Source organism: Brienomyrus brachyistius, chromosome 9, assembly GCF_023856365.1.
Source record: "Brienomyrus brachyistius isolate T26 chromosome 9, BBRACH_0.4, whole genome shotgun sequence".
Lineage (NCBI taxonomy): Eukaryota > Metazoa > Chordata > Actinopteri > Osteoglossiformes > Mormyridae > Brienomyrus > Brienomyrus brachyistius.
The window spans coordinates 14,277,218-14,293,633 of record NC_064541.1 but is presented as its reverse complement, the minus strand read 5'-3'; the positions used below and the strand labels follow the sequence as shown (position 1 = coordinate 14,293,633).

At 43.9% G+C, this 16,416-nt stretch overlaps 3 protein-coding genes across 3 annotated transcripts; all 3 read left to right on the top strand.

The window, feature by feature from the left end:
- The first annotated feature begins 1,410 nt into the window (after nucleotides 1-1,410).
- On the top strand, nucleotides 1,411-6,087 carry calhm6 (calcium homeostasis modulator family member 6). Its single transcript, XM_049025128.1, has 2 exons — nucleotides 1,411-1,997; nucleotides 5,249-6,087. Exons 1-2 carry the CDS (start codon nucleotides 1,458-1,460, stop codon nucleotides 5,663-5,665), a joined length of 957 nt encoding a protein of 318 aa, XP_048881085.1. The 5' UTR covers nucleotides 1,411-1,457; the 3' UTR covers nucleotides 5,666-6,087.
- A 132-nt stretch (nucleotides 6,088-6,219) lies between these two features.
- LOC125748670 (calcium homeostasis modulator protein 5-like) lies at nucleotides 6,220-10,659 on the top strand. Its single transcript, XM_049025129.1, has 2 exons — nucleotides 6,220-7,536; nucleotides 8,459-10,659. Exons 1-2 carry the CDS (start codon nucleotides 6,994-6,996, stop codon nucleotides 8,840-8,842), a joined length of 927 nt encoding a protein of 308 aa, XP_048881086.1. The 5' UTR covers nucleotides 6,220-6,993; the 3' UTR covers nucleotides 8,843-10,659.
- Nucleotides 10,660-11,456: 797 nt separating this feature from the next.
- Nucleotides 11,457-16,080, top strand: rwdd1 (RWD domain containing 1). Its single transcript, XM_049025131.1, has 7 exons — nucleotides 11,457-11,638; nucleotides 12,215-12,280; nucleotides 13,936-14,066; nucleotides 14,502-14,645; nucleotides 14,805-14,937; nucleotides 15,320-15,382; nucleotides 15,545-16,080. Exons 1-7 carry the CDS (start codon nucleotides 11,566-11,568, stop codon nucleotides 15,655-15,657), a joined length of 723 nt encoding a protein of 240 aa, XP_048881088.1. The 5' UTR covers nucleotides 11,457-11,565; the 3' UTR covers nucleotides 15,658-16,080.
- Nucleotides 16,081-16,416: the final 336 nt, after the last annotated feature.

Sequence of the window (16,416 nt, the reverse complement as noted above, 5' to 3'; positions counted from 1 at the left end):
TGTATTTTAAGGCAAGCTGAAAGTGCCACCTTGTCCGGGGCAAGTGCGTAGGCGACGGGATTGTATACCTGCTCCTATGTGTGAGACGTTGGTGACGATCGACTTAATTAGACTTTCAAGTCAACTCAAATTTACAGCTCTGGAAAGAAATAGTCCTTAGTTAATGAGAAGCATAGAAGAGCCAGGTTTCAGTTGTCAAAAAACACATATATTAGTCACAGATGCACGCTCAAAACTCAGAAATGAGTAAAACAAAAACTAGTCGGTTCTCTTCATTTTATTTCCATTGCTGCATTTATAGAGCACGATTAAAATCAATACTTGTTGCCCCAAAGTGCTGTACAAAGCATATAAACAAATAAACGTCATGGGGAAAAAAAGAGGTTAGAAACATGAGTCTTTAGAAAGGGTTTCAGAGAAGAGTTATCGAAGGATGATCCAATGTCAAACGGAAGTTCATACATTCCAAAGCTTGCGAGGGGCTGCTGGAAAAACCCCGATTGTCCTTACATTTTTAATGGGTCTGGGGGATGGATAAACGAAACTAATCGGGGGATTTAAGAATAGGCCTTTAAAACAAAACGGGTAGTGTCTTTAAAACAAATAGTAAGACTTTGGAGATCAGGAATGCGGGAATGATCGCACAAAAGAGTTTCTTAACCATGTTCCAAGGGCGGCTGGGGAGTTAGAAAATCATAAGGCAGCACCCTTCAAAATGATTTCGAGAAATAATTATCGTCAGTTATTATGATCAGTTTAAACTGGTTTTACGTGTTAATACTTTCTATTGTTTTCAGGTAAACTGTCGTATCATCTTACAAAGGTGCCAGCTAAAATACTGATGAATTTCTCCAATGAGGAGTTGTAATGATAAAAATACAGAGCAATGTATGGATGATGACTTTCAGCCCCGTGTGAGGAGCCTGGTCCAGGTGTAGCGGATCTGATATCATAACCATATTGCAATGTTTTGCGTTAAGAATGAAACGACTTACAACGCAAGGCTTTTCAAACACTTGTTGATATTTTAAAATGTTTTACTTTGAAATGTAGGAAGAAATGTTACCAGGTGGGTATGTTGAGCTTTTCTACATTAATTTCGGACGGCAAAGATTAAATATGCGATCGCTGTGAGGACCAGTTTTATCCAAAATATTTGTACACACACCTCGAGATCAGCATTTCGGGAAATGCAAATCACATAAAGGTAGGTCTATTTTGGTTTGGTGTCCAACTTGTTATGTTTATGTTTATAAGCACCACGATTTTGAGTATAAATGCAGAATGTTAACTCATTTTGGTTAGTGGTATAATATTCTGTAGTAGTTTTGCGTGACGTACTAACATCCGCTCCAAACGCAGCTGTGTGAGTGGGAGGAGTGGGGCGGGAGAGAGCAACATCACCCATAAAGGGAAATGAGCTTGTGATCTTCATTTCACAGCCAGCGAGACGAGCCATGGACAAGTTTAAACTCCTGAGCAGTTTCGTCCAGAAACAGCAGTACACCCTGGGCTTCAGCTTGGTGGCCTTGCTGACCGCGGGTGGAGAGCAAATTTTCTCCGCCGTGGTTTTTAAGTGTCCCTGCAATTCCTGGAATTTAACGTACGGGAGCGTTTTCCTCTTCGTCCCAGCCCTTGTGCTTCTTGCCCTCGGGTACATTTTAAACAACAAGACCTGGAGGCTGTTCACGGGTTTATGCAAAGGCGCACAGCGACAATGTCACTTCAAGCAGGCACTGGGCAGATGGCAAGTCTTCCTGCAGATCTCCATCAGCGCGGTGGTCGCCCCCGTCAGCTGGATCGCAGTGGCGTTTCTCAGCAGCGTTTACGTTGAGTGCGCCCTGACTGGGGTAAACGCCACCCTGTTCAGTGAACACCTCTGTTCTGGGAAAACGAAAGCTTGTCTGCAGGAGCTCAACTTATTCCCCTGTGGGAAAGGATCTGTGCCTGCCGCCGAGCGCGATGAGGTGCTGATGGGCATTCGTGCGTTGTCACAGGTGAGGCACGTGTAACTGGGAGATCTTACTTATGTTGAATGGGACCTATCCTGGATGATTGATGTAAACTTAGAATTCCAAGTCACGTTTAGTCAAGTGAAACATTTTATGATTTTGGCGTTATTCTTTTAAAATGGATTTTTAATCGATTTTAGTCTTTTTAAACTGATTTGAACTTTTCTCTCCCACAATAAACAAAACTTAATAATAAAACAGCAGCAAAGAAGCTATTGGTAAGTGGTAGTCCAATGAAAGACAACCGATAGAAAATAAGTTGAAATACAAAAGATAAGTGAAAGTACGGTTTTTTTTTTACTCGTTACGCTCCTGGAAAGTACCGGCGCAAGGATGAGAGGGGGCGCCACCGGGGCTGGCACTCAGCATTCACACACAGCGCATTTTTAACGAAATGGAAATCGGGAAGCTCAGTTCGTGCACGTGAATTGGGACATGCTGGAAACAGTTTTCTGTTTCTGTTCCCCCTTTATTATGGGTGGGTCGCAGCATTTAGCTCGACAGTTTCTTGTCAATCGTATAGCGTACTTACGGCAATTTCTACAGCAACTTGGTAATGATGCGCTTCGACAATATCAAAGGTTCACGGCCATTAGTTTTACACATGAAATCAATAGTTTATCTGCTTTTATCATTTGCGTGCACTGTAAATATTTAACAACCGGAGGTAGCTACCACATTAAAGGAACCCCTTGCGCAAACATGCGATATCAGTACACAGTAAAATCAGGCGCTTTCACTCACTGTGGTTCCTCGTTTAGAGGAATGATGCCACTTATTCCGGTAACCGTGACTTGCGCAATAACTTTGAGTGAGTGTTAAGAGGTGTGCTGCGAATCTTGGCATGCGTGACTACGGTTTCATACTGTTTATTTTGTCATGAACGTGTAGAAGGTTAGTATAGATGTCTGAAAATGCAGTTTGGTGGATAAAGTGACGTCAAGACCATGAGCAGTTCTCTAGCAGTGGTGGTGAAACCGTCTGTGGCCAAATGACATCCTTTGTCCTCTCCTTAACAAGGAGACAAAATGACAGGTGAATGTTTTGGGGACCATGTCGGAACTTACTTTTGCTCAGTATCGTCTCTTTGGAATACAAAATATTTCCATGCAGCAGAAGACATGGCCAGTTCCTGTTTGCTTTTCCTCTCTTAACTCTTCTCTTTTTAGTTTCATTTCTCACAATAAAAGTGGCTTAATGGCAGTGGTGGTTTAATGGTTAGGGAAGGGCACTTGTAATTTAAAGATTGCCGGGTCAAAACCCCAACCGGCAAGGCACCACTGAGGTATCCTGCCCCCTGCTATGTCATGATGTCATGCAGAGGACACATTTGGTTGTTGTGCACTGCGTGGTATGGTGCGTCAAGAGCGATCACTTAATTCTAAACGCACCACGTAGTCTATGTGTGAGTCAAACAGCATGGATGAGAATGATTATGATTGTCTCGGAGAACGCAGAGCTCATGCACCACCATGCCAAGTTTTAAATCATAAATAATAAAAAAGAATTTTTTAAATGGTTTCAATCTTGCCAATGTAAGTGGCAGGACAAGACAATGGTGGAGTTCGTGTAAAGGTGACGGAGAGTAAATAATGGGCACAGCTATAGGCAGTGTGACCAATTTAATTTCTCCCTGCTACTACGATAGCCTCTGCACTGCCAATGCAGGACTCGTGGAGGGCGGGGGGGCGGGGGGGGGGGTCATGCTACCGCATCATGTTTTCCGTGTTACAGTACCCATGATTCCTGTGTTTTCACCCTTACGTCTTAAAAACACCAGTGTTAGGGATGTTTGGCCGTACTTCTGAGTGCAAGTTTACCACATTCCGCTATCGCGCTATTATGGCTCGAGTGGCGCGTGGCTGCGTCGATTAGCTGTGTGCGGTGGAGAGGTTGGTCATACAGATCAGTAAGGAATCCACTTGGAGAGTCTCGCTTCGGCAGAACGAGCAGCAAATATTATATATTGTGATACGGTGTAGAAGTACACGAGGTACTGAAAGGGAGCTCAAATACGAATTAAGGACTGTTCTTCACCCCGGTTTATACCCCAAAAGACCCTCCCTAGCAAGGTACTGTGTGTGGGTGTGGTGAATGAATTTGCATATAGGGGGTGACCTCCTGGAGTGTGAGGAGCCTGCAGTAGGGATGGGGAGGACAGGATGGAGACTCTCTGATGGCTGTAATTCAATTACCTCCTTATCACCCTATACTGGTGCCGACTGGAACCCCCATACTCTCCCTGACTTCCCCATGATCATACACTGCCACCCCCCCTCCCCCATGCCTGCGCCTATGCTTGCACACTGCCGCTCAAAGGTTTTTGTACATCACAGGGGTTTTTTTCTACCACTTTTCCATTTATTTCATAAACTGCAGATTTGTTATTCTTCTACAACATTGGAAAGTTGAGTGAACAACTACAAGTCAAAATATATTAGTAAAATAAAACTAGTTTCCTTTATAACACGGAAATTACGTATGTAACCGCATGTCTGACATCCATTTAACTGGTTGTGTGATGATGGCTGTCCTTTGACTTCAAATGCATTAGTTAACTGTTTCATCTCATGAAGCTAAGCAGTATTTAATGTCCCTTGTAGAAAGAATAAGAATGTGTTGAATTTTCTCTGCTGTTTTAACTGCTAGAGGAAGTTACTTAGATGGGGGCAGTGTGTGTCTCAGTGGGCTGAGCTTCTGGGCCTGAGATCAGAAGGTTTCCAGTTCAAGCCCTGCCTCAACACATCCTGCAGGGCCCTTAACCACCAGCTCCCTGTGTGCTGCTGTGGGTGACTGCCCTTCACAGCCAGCATGTTCTCACCTACAAAGAGCAAGTTGGGGGAGGCGTAAAGAGAGGCATGGATCAAACTAGAAGCAAAGATATGACATTTCCTTGCTAATAAAGTGTAAAGTGTATTTGTTAGCAAAGAATTGTGAGTGTATTTTTAGTAAATGTTAAGTGAGTAACATGCAGGTGGGTTGGCTTAGGTTGTTCCCTGCCTTGTGCCCGTAGCTTCCGGGATAGGCTCCGGACCCCCCGCGACCCAGAAGGATAAGCGGTTTGGAAAATGGATGGATGGAGTAACATGCAAATGTAGAACATCTATGTGTGTAGAAACCTTTGACAGTGTAGTTATGGACGAAGGTCTCTGCCAAGTAAGTAAATGTCAAAGAAGTTGGCACTGGATTTGGAACAGCCAGTGCATATAACTAATCCGAGCTCTGTTTGACGGCAGGTTTTAGGCTGGCTGCTGATCGCTGGCGTCACTGTATTTGGCCTCCTGTTCACCTGTGTGGCCAAGTGCAGATCCCCGGTGAGCTACCTGCAGCTGAAGTTCTGGCAGCAGTACACCAACAAGGAGACCTCCCTCTTTGAGAAGCACATGGCGCAGAACGCAGAGTGCCTGGCCGAGAGGAACCTCAAGAGCTTCTTCCAGCAGACGCCCCCGGAAGATGTGCTGACGCCTTCGAATAAAGCTTGGCAGAAGATCTCCTCACTGTACAGTTTTAGCACCAAGCGTCAATACTACAGCCTTCTGCAGAAGTATGTGGAGACGGAACAGGGTGACAAGCACATGTCTGTGAGGTCGGACACTGGAGAACCCGCCCCTGCGGTGCTTGGCTTCGTGGATGAAGGAAAGACAATGTTGTAAAGGCCTGCAGGATAAGAAAAAACGAAACAATCAGCTGAAAAGGGTCATACGTTTTATAATCAGAGATGAGGTCCTTTTTATAGGTCTAGTTTTATAGTTTTTTTCATATATTTGAATCAATTGTGTGGTTGCGGAACTGAATCAGAAAATTTTATTACACAACCCATGTATAACTTAATGCAAGGTGAACGTGGAATGATGCAGTTCGATGATGTAAATGTCAAAAGAGGACAATCTCTGTGACTCTGCTTTTACTGGGTTTCCTGTATGGTAACTTTAAACATAAAAAACAGGAAATGAGATACATGTCACATTTTGTAATTTATAGTCTAATCACGTTAAGGCTTCCCCAGTGCCCTCAGGACCTCAGTTATTTGATGACATTTTCATGTATAGATATCACATAAACCTCTAAAAGCACATTTGTTTGAATGTGTGGTGTTTTTTTGTCAAAGCAGACTTTCATGGGTGGGGCGCGGGGAGTCGTCTCTCAGCGAGACAAAGAAATGTTAATGTAGGGGAGGTGGTGATATAGGTACAGCTGTGCATGCATGTCATGGTATCGCAGTGGAGCGTGATGCCCTGCAGACTCGCCTGTGCCATGGCAACGCTAACCACTGCTGTGGTGAGGACAGAGCCGGATATAGACAGGAAATGGGCTGCACCCTGATTCACATGAAGCTCTCGCGATTTACTCTATTCTTGCTGGGTTTATGCCAGTCAGGCCATTGAGCAATGGCGCGAAAGACACAAAAACAGTGTGAAAGGATCCGATGAACAGTGCAAATAAAACAGCTTTAATTTTAATGAGAATATACAGTGTAATGCACTGCGAGTGGTCTGCATTCTGGGTAGAATGAACTAATTACGGCTCACAGCTGACACCTTTAGTGTACCTGTGTGTTTGTGTTTGGTCACTAGTTTCTGGGACTTTCAGCGCTTCATGCAAGAATGAACATGCCTTAGATAATGGTGAATTTAAGGAATGCAGGGCGGGTTTTTGTCAGATGGTATTTCTGTCCAGACAGCTGGCCCTACAGAAACGCCGGAGCAGGCAGACACTGAGACCTGGGCTGCGGGGAATCCTCAGCTGGTGAAGCCAGATGTGTTCCGGGAATCTTAGCCTGCATGTGATTTTGAGGGGGAGGGGTGAGGGGGAGCGAAAACAAAGAGCGAGAGAGAGAGAGAGAGAGAGAGAGAGAGGGAGCAAAAGGGGTGGGGCGTGCCACTCTTTGTCTTCATAAGAAGAGCAGAGGAGCAACACGCAGGAATCTCTGCCTAGTTTACACTTCAATTGCAAGCGAGACACCAGGAGCCCTGCTTTCAGCATGGATGTCTACAAGGTGGTGCTGAACTTTTTAACAAACCAGAAGACCACCATCGGCTACAGCTTCATGGCCGTCCTGACCATCGGTGGACAGCGGATCTTCACCATGTTCTCCTTCCAGTGTCCCTGCAACCGCAGCCAGAACGTGGTATATGGTCTTACGTTCTTGCTGGCCCCCGCCTTCGTGCTGCTCGTACTTGGCTTCTTCTTCAGCAGCCGGCTTTGGAGGCTTCTGACGGGGTGCTGCCTGAACCCACGCAAAATGTGTCCTCGGGGAAACTTTCTGGGGTGCTCTTTTGCCCTGCTGAAGGTGTCGGTCCACGCCTTTGTGGCACCCGTCATGTGGCTGTCTGTGGCCCTGCTCAACGGGACCTTCTACGAGTGCGCCGTCAGCGGCACAGACTACAACCTGATCGTGAAGATGTTCTGCAAGAACAACACGGAGTTGTGCGAGCACGAGCTGCCCCGGGTGCCTTGTGGAAAGACCCTGTTATCCCCAGATGACACCAATGCCCTTCTGCTGATGCTGCGTGCTCAGTCCCAGGTGAGTAGCGGCGATGGCGTGGGACACGAGTACATTTCCCATCACATGGGCAGGGCATGTCAATGTATTTGCAAGGTACACAGATGGCATGAGTGACCACAGCGTGTAGAGACATTACATATAGGGAGGGAGAAACATATGCTGTGTGTACAACACCAGGTTAACTTAGGAGTCAGCGGCATCATGGATTGACAGGTGCTGCCCCGCTGGTTTATCCGGTTCCTCTACATTTTGTCTTCATGTTATGATCTTCGTATGATCATGTTATGGAAATTTCAGCCGTTTGCGTGTGTGAGACTTCCTCATCGCAACGCTGCATGGCCGACCGCAACTGTCCACTATGAACGACCAAAAGTGAGACCGCAGGAGTGTGTTAGGACAAATATGCCCCTATTTAACTAAGCGTGATCAGGTGTGTGTGAGTAATCTTGTAGGTGTGCAGGCAGCTGTGTGAGCATTTTGCTTGTGAGTAGACACTTAATTCAAAACACTTTTTTGAGCGCCTTTCACAACAGAGTTGCTCCAAGGTGCTTGTTATGGGTGTGTTGCAATCCATTATGACATCATTTATACAGATGGATAGAAATAAAGGCAGGAGAAAGGAGGAGAGGAACCAAAAACTCCCAAATAGGGTGGAAAAAACTGGCTATTGATCAAATGGCTGCCCAAGATCCCCTATCATGCTAACATGATAGAGAATGGAAAAATGGACCTGCTTTAATAAAAGCAAAGTGTAACTGCAGTTATATTCATGGTCATATTTACGTACAGAGAGCGAGTTGGGGCGTAAATGGAATTTCCTCACGGTGATCAATAAAGTATCAAAAAAAAAAAATCAATCATCAGTGAACTACTATAGTAAACAGGTGTGTTCGTGTATGAGGCTGCTGACTTGCGTGTGTGTATGTCTCTGTCTCTTCAGATCCTGGGCTGGTGCATCATCATCTCCGTTGCTGCCGTCGGCCTGGCCGGCACCTGCTACACGAACTGTCGCTCGGAGGTCAGCTACCTGCAGCGCACCTTCTGGCAAAAGTACATAGACACAGAGAGAGAGAAGTTCGACATCTACGCCACCGATTACGCCTGCAAGCTGGCGGACCGAAATCTCACGAGCTTCTTCGAGAACCGTGACCCCGAGGCCTTCCCCTTCCCCACCCACACGGCGTGGGAGGAGATCTCTGCTCTGTACAACTACTCCCACAGCGACCAGTGCTACAGCACGCTGCAACGCTTTGTGGAGCACGGCGACCGCGACTCCATCCCAGACAAGAGGCCTGAAATGGTAGCCTTAAATGACACCTTCTAGATACCTGAGAGACTGCCGAAGCAGAAGATGCCTTTCATTGAAGCAGACACCTGTGGAATGCAGCATGTTGTGAAGTGTTTAATGTCCAGTTTAATATTGTAATCGTTTTCTTTCTGCTCAAGGTCATGGGGGGAGGGTTGGAACACAGACAGCACAGGACGCATGGCAAGCAAAGGCATTTCAAGGGTTTTTTTTAATTTGGAGGGCATAAAAGAATCCATAATTCAGACAGTGAGGCCAACTTTATCATTAGCCAATCGTTTGTTTTGAATTGGTGAGTGACGGTGATGAGGGTAATGCCAGAGCCAATCAACTTTCAGCTAGGGTCAGTGCACTTATGGCTCCGCCCCTGTATGCACCCCTGACGGCAGGTGTATATCCTGGATGGATATACGATCACACACAAATTACAGGTAATTTAGAAACACCAGTTAGATTATATGACTTCAGAGTGCAGAAGGAGACCAAAGTGACACCAAGAGAACAAGCAAACTCCGTACGTGCAAAGCAGAGGTGGGATTCAAACATCTAACTGTATGTCTGAGCATCTCACAACAGGGACAAATCACATGCAAAAGACAATCGTGTATGATTACCAGGAGTAATGCACTAATTAGCGTGATCAGTTATGTTGACCTAACTCATTCCCCCAGCTTTTTGTATAGTGTAACACAATATCACGATTCGGTACTAAAGCCACGTTTCTGCAGAGTTACTCATCCGGCTCCCAGTTTCCTCTAAGATAGAAATTAAGGTTATTATTGTTAAAAGATCAAACTAGAAGAAAAACAATTGAAAACTACAGATAAACAAAAAAACTACAAATATTTCACCTGGAACCGACAAAATAAAAACTGTTAAGTATGTTCCATTGTCATTTAAAAATATTGCTTAGCTAAAGTAATGGAAGTTTGTTTATCACTAATTATTATTTATAATACTTGGAACATATTTTTCCCATTTTGAGGACATTAATACGTTACGTGCACTTTCTGTTCATGTTGAATTCTCTAAGATCAGACCTATCAAATAGCTAACTAAATTTACAAATCGAAACTGTTGTACCACTGGTAGAAATTTAAATATCTTAACTTATCAGGTATCTTATAGGGTTCAAAGGTAGAACCTCGGTTTCCCTGTATTCTATGCTGTAAAAATGTACCTCTGCAATGGAGACTCAGGGCTTTCTGGTATATTTTTTTGAATAGGGCACACTGGAGTTCATATTAGCACTATAGTACGGTAGAACCTCTGGCCATAGGAACTCCGAAGGTCTGCCGCTGAGTGTAGATGCATTTCCCACTTATGGCGAGTCATGGCACCATGGTAAGCAGAAGCATGGATACAGGTCAAACATTTGTGCTACTTATAATGTGATACCACCTCAGTCAAGGTGTTAGCAAGAACGTTTGTGGATTGGGGGAGAAGTGTGAGACAACAGTGGATCTAGGGTGAAAGGAATAACCTGTGTTTGAGTTAAGCCAAAATATTTAAGGTTTATACCACCCTTTAAGGCCACCCTTGTCAAAGTCCATGGCTAGAGAGCTAAAGATTATAGTGCCAGGGAGCCATATCATGTATTAAAGTATTCTTAGTATAGATTGAAGTACAGATTTAAACATTCCAAACACCTGTTATGGTCAAACTGTGGAAATATATGCCTAAACCAATAGTGTTCAATTTTGTTGCAACTTTAATAAATGAAATTTTGTATGCCTTTTCTATTATTCAAAATAATTTTTTTGTGATGATGGAAAATTTGGTATTTTTAAACATTTCACTGTGAACTTTGAAAAATAAAGCTTGTTCTAGGATCAGTCTGTCTCTTAATTCATTAGGTTCCACTCTTTCCATAAACCATCTGAGGGTCAGGGAGAGACGTTTTAAACGATTGTTTTATATCCATACTAAATGGCCGGAATGTGAATACGTCAATGGTGGCCAACGTGTCGACCGCGACTACTAGTAGCCCGCAGGGAGGTAAGACTGACCAGCATAATATGGTAGATTTTGAAATTTTTACTTTTTGTGTCTCGCATATTCATTTTTATTCGGCGAGCTGCAGAGTGGACGCAAAATTATAATTATAGACGTACAAAGGGAAACCAACGATCCAGTCCTAGGAGGCTGCGGTGTTTTGCACACTGTGGTACTATACGCAAAAATGTTATTACCCCTCATTTACCTACTACATGTATTCAAGGGATCTCCAACATTTTTTACAGAGAGCGTTATTTTCAATAAATAAAGGTATGAGCGAACAAATAAATATATCTGGGGAACTACCGAATGAATATACATATACAAAATTATGTGCGCAAATATAAACATTTTACAACACCATCTGTCCAAATGTAAAACGAATAGGACAGAATATTACATGATATATGGCACCGCACAGTGGTATGAGTCATGTGACCAGCTTCACGTGACTTCTAATGTGCAAATAATCTATCACAGATATCCTTCAACAGAGTCTTTGTGTTGCAAACACAAAAGGAACGTCTTTTATGTGGAGATATACACCCAGCCAGTAGAAGAAATAATTTCGCTGCTCCTGCTTGTCGCACATAAGGAGAACATGTGGGGATTGGCGTTACCTTCGGTTGGTGGCCGATTACCGAGCAGTCGATTCATCCTGGGCCCCGCCTCGGCTACCGGCCCGCATGGCATCCCAGCTTCACTAGACAGCAGTGTTAATCGATGGACATCGACGGGGCAAGATGACGGACTACGCAGAGGAGCAGCGGAACGAGCTGGAAGCCATCGAGTCCATCTACCCGGACTCTTTTACGGGTACCGTAAACGTTGAGCTGAACGGCCGTTTCACCGCGGTTGGTGGATAGCCTTGCTATACGGTCGCGGTGACACGTCGGTTGTCATTGAGGGTCCGGCACTGCCGCAGGAGCGCTTTCAGTTCGGCGTCCATGCGAAACACACCCATACTAGCACCGATGTTTGATATAAGTGTCTGAAGGGTCCTCCAGATCACTCGCATGGGATTGGTTATTCTTCCATGTTGCTGGGATAGATAAAGTGTACTGTTAGAACACACTGTGCATTTCATCAATTACTAATTGACGATCTCAGCCAGAATGTGAGTTACAGTAAATCTGAAAAAAGTTAACAAAGTTTTTGTTACCTAATTTCTAGTCAAGGGGAAGGTCTTGTTTTCTTTAAGATAATCCAAGAACTTCATGATGCAGTTGGTAATGTGTGCGTCAGTTGTTATTTTCTATTATGACGGGGACATGATCGATATATGTTACAATACAATCAAGATGTTTAAATATAATGTATCGTGAAGCAGACAGCGCAGCGTGTCATTGTACCGGGATCTGCTTTAATAATTCGAAATATGTGTTCCAACAGTGCTTTCAGAAAATCCCACAGCGTTCACTATCAAGGTGACTTCGGACGCTGGTGAAAACGATGACAGTGAGTTTCAATGGCCAGAAAAAAAGACGCTGTACTGTTATCCTGTTGTCATTCATCTGTATTCAAATTATACTTCTTAATCTCAGAAATGTGCAAAAATGATTTCGAGATGTCAACGCATTAAACATAACTTACTAAATCCCATCCTTACAGTGGGCAGTAGTGGCCTAATGGTTAGGGAAGTGCACTTGTAGTTTAAAGATCCCTGACTAACAAGGCACCACTGAGGTATCCTGAGCAAGGTACCACCCCCAGCACTGCTCCCTGGGTGCTGAATTAGCTGCCCCCTGCTATGTCACATTCTCACATATGGGTTAAATGCAGAGGACACATTTTGTTGTTGTGTGCTGTGGTGTGTCAGCACTGATCACCAAACTAAGAAATTTCATGTCTACACATGGTAACACATTCAGATCTTTCCAGGTTTTTGCTATGTTTTGAGTTTTTACAAATGTCAGTATTTATTTTATTTTATCAGATGGACCTACTGTTGTACCTCCAGCCCAAATGGATGTGACAGACACCTGATGTACAGACTGTTATGCGCCTGAAATTAAGGCATATTTACAGCAGAAACACAACTTATAATAGAGCTTTATTAATTACCGGTAGTCCTAATACTTTGATACACCTGCATGTTACCAGTGCTGCTTACTGATGTCAGTGAGGACTGTGCACGCGACTATATGTCAGCTGCTCTTGTCAACCCTTTAATGATAACAGTTGTAACATGGTAGTTGTATGATGCATTGAACCTTAGGTAGGATTTGAGATATCATAGAGCTTTAGATGTTTCTAAAGACAGGAAGCAGCAGGTAGTTATTAGAGGCACAATGTCGGCCTGTGTTCGTAGTGGGGTACCGCAGGGTTCAATTTTAGGACCACTGTTGTTCCTAATTTACATTAATGATATTGACACTAATACATACAGTAAACTGGATAAATTTGCAGACAACACCAAGGTGGATGGTGTAGCAGATACTAAACTAGCAGAACAGAGGCTACAATGTGATCTTGATTTAATTAGCGACTGGGCTGATCCGACTCTCGCCAGTGTGGGGAAGCAATAAAAAAGGCCAATAAGATGTGGAGGTGTGTGGAATTAAAGTTAAGGGAGGTGATGCTATGATTATATAATTCCTTGGTAAGACCCCACCTAGAGTATTGTGTGCAGGTTTGGTCACCATACCTTAAAAAGGACATTGCTGTCTTGGAAAGGGTTCAACATAGGGCAACGAGAATGATTCCTGGTCTTAGAGGAATGTCTTATGAGGTGAATCTGTTCAGCCTTGTGCAAAGGAGATTAAGGGGGGACATGATCCAGGTATATAAGATTCTAACAAGTCTCGATGCTGTTCAGCTAAATTGCTACTTTAATATTAATTTAAATACTAGAACTCGTGGAAATTAGCAGGAGAACATTTTAAACTGGATTTGAGGAAGCACTTCTTTACACAGCGTGTAGAGTATGGAATAGTCTTCCTGCTAGTGTAGCATAAGCTAAAACCCTGGGTTCCTTTACATCAGAGCTAGATAAGAGTTAAACAACTCTGAGCTATTAGTTAAGTTCTCCCCAATCTCGTTTGTAGAATTCTTATGTTCTTAAAGCATTTTACTGATTTTGCATGTTAACCAATTCTTTGTGCTATGTTTAGCTGTGGAGACGATACTGAAATTCACATATGTGGAAAAGTACCCAGATGAGCCACCCCTTTATGAAGTTGTCTCCCAGGAGAACCTGGAGGAGAACGACGTGGAGGACATCCTGACGTTACTGCAGCAGCAGGTCTGTGTGTTTCCTCTCTGTGCATTTATGCTTATGAATGTTTTACTTACACAAAAATGTTTTGAAGGCAGAACAAAAAACGATTGGTTCATATAGATAACCAATCAGATTGTCGAGGAGGCGGGACCAAGACATCTGAACTCCTCTACAACTGATTGGTTGATGATGGAGAGATAACCAATCATTTTTCATTCTGCCCTCGGAACATTTTTCTGTAAGCAAATCTCCCACAAGCTGCATATACAGCATGGCTTGTGGCCAGTCTGCATTACTTCTGTAGTCTTCAATGCCTAGCTGATGGGATTCATGCAGGTATGTTCAGGGCTGGACTTCTGTGGGACATGGGCCCATTGGACCAAAAGTGTGAGAAATACGTGAAGGGCTCTTTTGTATCTGTTTGCCAAATCATCACTTTGTATGACGGTCGTCCCTCAGGCTACGGAAAACCTCGGCATGGTGATGGTGTTCACGCTGGTGAGTGCCGTACAGGAGAGGCTGAATGAAATCGTAGACCAAATCAAGAGCAGACGAGAGGAGGAGAAGAGAAGAAAGGAGAAGGAGGCAGAAGAAGCAGAGAAGGTCTGTATCCACGTTGCTCCGTAGCAATGTAGAAATTATCCGCCAGTTTGTACTTTTGAGCTGAGGGCTGTTAAATTGTTTGTATCCATATACATGAGATTCTGCGTTGCACTTCCTGTTTGGTTTTAATTGCCCCTCCCCCCATCATGTGTGAGGCAGGTGGCCTTCCAAGGTACTGTTGTGACGATCGAGAACTTCCTGTCATGGAAGGCGAACTTTGAGCAGGAGATGGCAGAGCTGAAGAGGAAGAAACAGAAGGAGGAGGAACAGTCAGGAAAGGCCAAACTTACTGGTGTGTTACACCTATTCCTGAAGCAATACTGCCATCTCCTGGATGGAGGACTGTAGTGGCTTTATAATTGGTTTTGGCATAGTGTGTTTTCTGCCACTTGAGATCCACAGGGACATGAACGGCTGGTACTATGAAATTTTACCTTCTAGTGCTAAAGGAACTGGCGGTTAACTGACCAAAGGTTAAAATGTTAGCATTGCTCCCCAGCAGGAGTGCTGTTATTCAACATTAACATCAGGATAGTACAGTAATGCACCAAATGTCATACTTGTTGCTTCCTATAATGAAATGCTGGGGAAATGCTATTCATTAAGCATGTAATATACAGTGTGTCTTGGTAGCATGCTGGGTAGGAAATCTAATCTGTATTGTTTTTAAATAGGAAAACAGTTATTTGAAAGAGATCATGACCTTGACACATCCGACATTCAGTTCCTGGAAGACGGTACGGTTAAAATAATTTTTATTGACTGGAAAATTTACACCAACTGCTCTTTTGTGCATTCTTGAGGTCTGCCAGTCGTGACACAGGATTATGCTGCGTTGCAGAAATGCGCTTCACTCTGACTGTCACTGTAACATCTGCTCACTGCGCTTCTCTCCTCAGCTGGTAACAACGTGGAGGTGGATGAGTCACTGTTCCAGGATATGGACGATTTGGACCTGGAAGAGGACGACCCTGACTTTGATCCTCTGGACCTGGGGAGTGACGAGGATTAGGGGTGGGGTGGGGGGGGGGGGGGGGGCTGGAGTGGAGTCTAACAGCAGGAGTCAGTCTGACCCATGTCTCTCTTCAGCTGTCTGGATCCCTGAAGCCATCCTCACCTCTGGATTCAATAGAGACTGCATACATAACACCAAATATTAAACTCAGATTTTAAGTTAGCCATTTGTCTCTTTATCCTGAAATGCCCAGAAAAGTTTGGGGGGGGGGGTGGTTTATTTGGCTTGGGATGCCCTTGGGGGAAGTTATGTGCAGTCTCCCTCAGATTGCTTTAGTCACTGTAGAGTTTTTGGTCCATTCAAAATTTGACTGAATTGGCTGAAATATACCCGATGGTCCAGCAGAGGGAGTCATTGCTCTGGATGTCAGAACACAGTCTTTCCCTCAGTTTATATTAAACTCGTATTTTCTCAAAATAATGTGATTTTTTTTTTTCCCTGGAGAGGTTACTATGATTTAAAAGGAACATCGTGTAACATTGTTCATCCATGATGCATAGTGAATTAATTTTTAATTTAATTAATAATCGGTATATAAAAACACTGACGTGTTTGCAGGTGTGGCACTATGTTTGAATTGGTAACCTATTTGGACTTGAAGTACCAGATGAGGAAACCAGTTACTTGATGGAAACCATAAAGCAGGGGTGTCCAATCTTATCCGCAAAGGGCCGGTGTGTTTGCGGATTTTCACTGCGACTCCCAAATTAGGTCACTAATTAGAGGACTGATTGGCTGAAGGGTCCTCAAACCTGG

Bases quoted from the DNA above. Each gene is read 5' to 3' on its own strand.
- LOC125748670 (XM_049025129.1), top strand. From the start codon at position 6,994: ATGGATGTCTACAAGGTGGTGCTGAACTTTTTAACAAACCAGAAGACC. The intron at 7,537-8,458 runs GTGAGTAGCGGC...CTGTCTCTTCAG, and splicing joins TGCTGCGTGCTCAGTCCCAG to ATCCTGGGCTGGTGCATCAT.
- calhm6 (XM_049025128.1), top strand. From the start codon at position 1,458: ATGGACAAGTTTAAACTCCTGAGCAGTTTCGTCCAGAAACAGCAGTAC. The intron at 1,998-5,248 runs GTGAGGCACGTG...GTTTGACGGCAG, and splicing joins GCATTCGTGCGTTGTCACAG to GTTTTAGGCTGGCTGCTGAT.
- rwdd1 (XM_049025131.1), top strand. From the start codon at position 11,566: ATGACGGACTACGCAGAGGAGCAGCGGAACGAGCTGGAAGCCATCGAG. The intron at 14,067-14,501 runs GTCTGTGTGTTT...GTCGTCCCTCAG, and splicing joins TGACGTTACTGCAGCAGCAG to GCTACGGAAAACCTCGGCAT. The intron at 14,938-15,319 runs GTGTGTTACACC...GTTTTTAAATAG, and splicing joins AGGAAAGGCCAAACTTACTG to GAAAACAGTTATTTGAAAGA.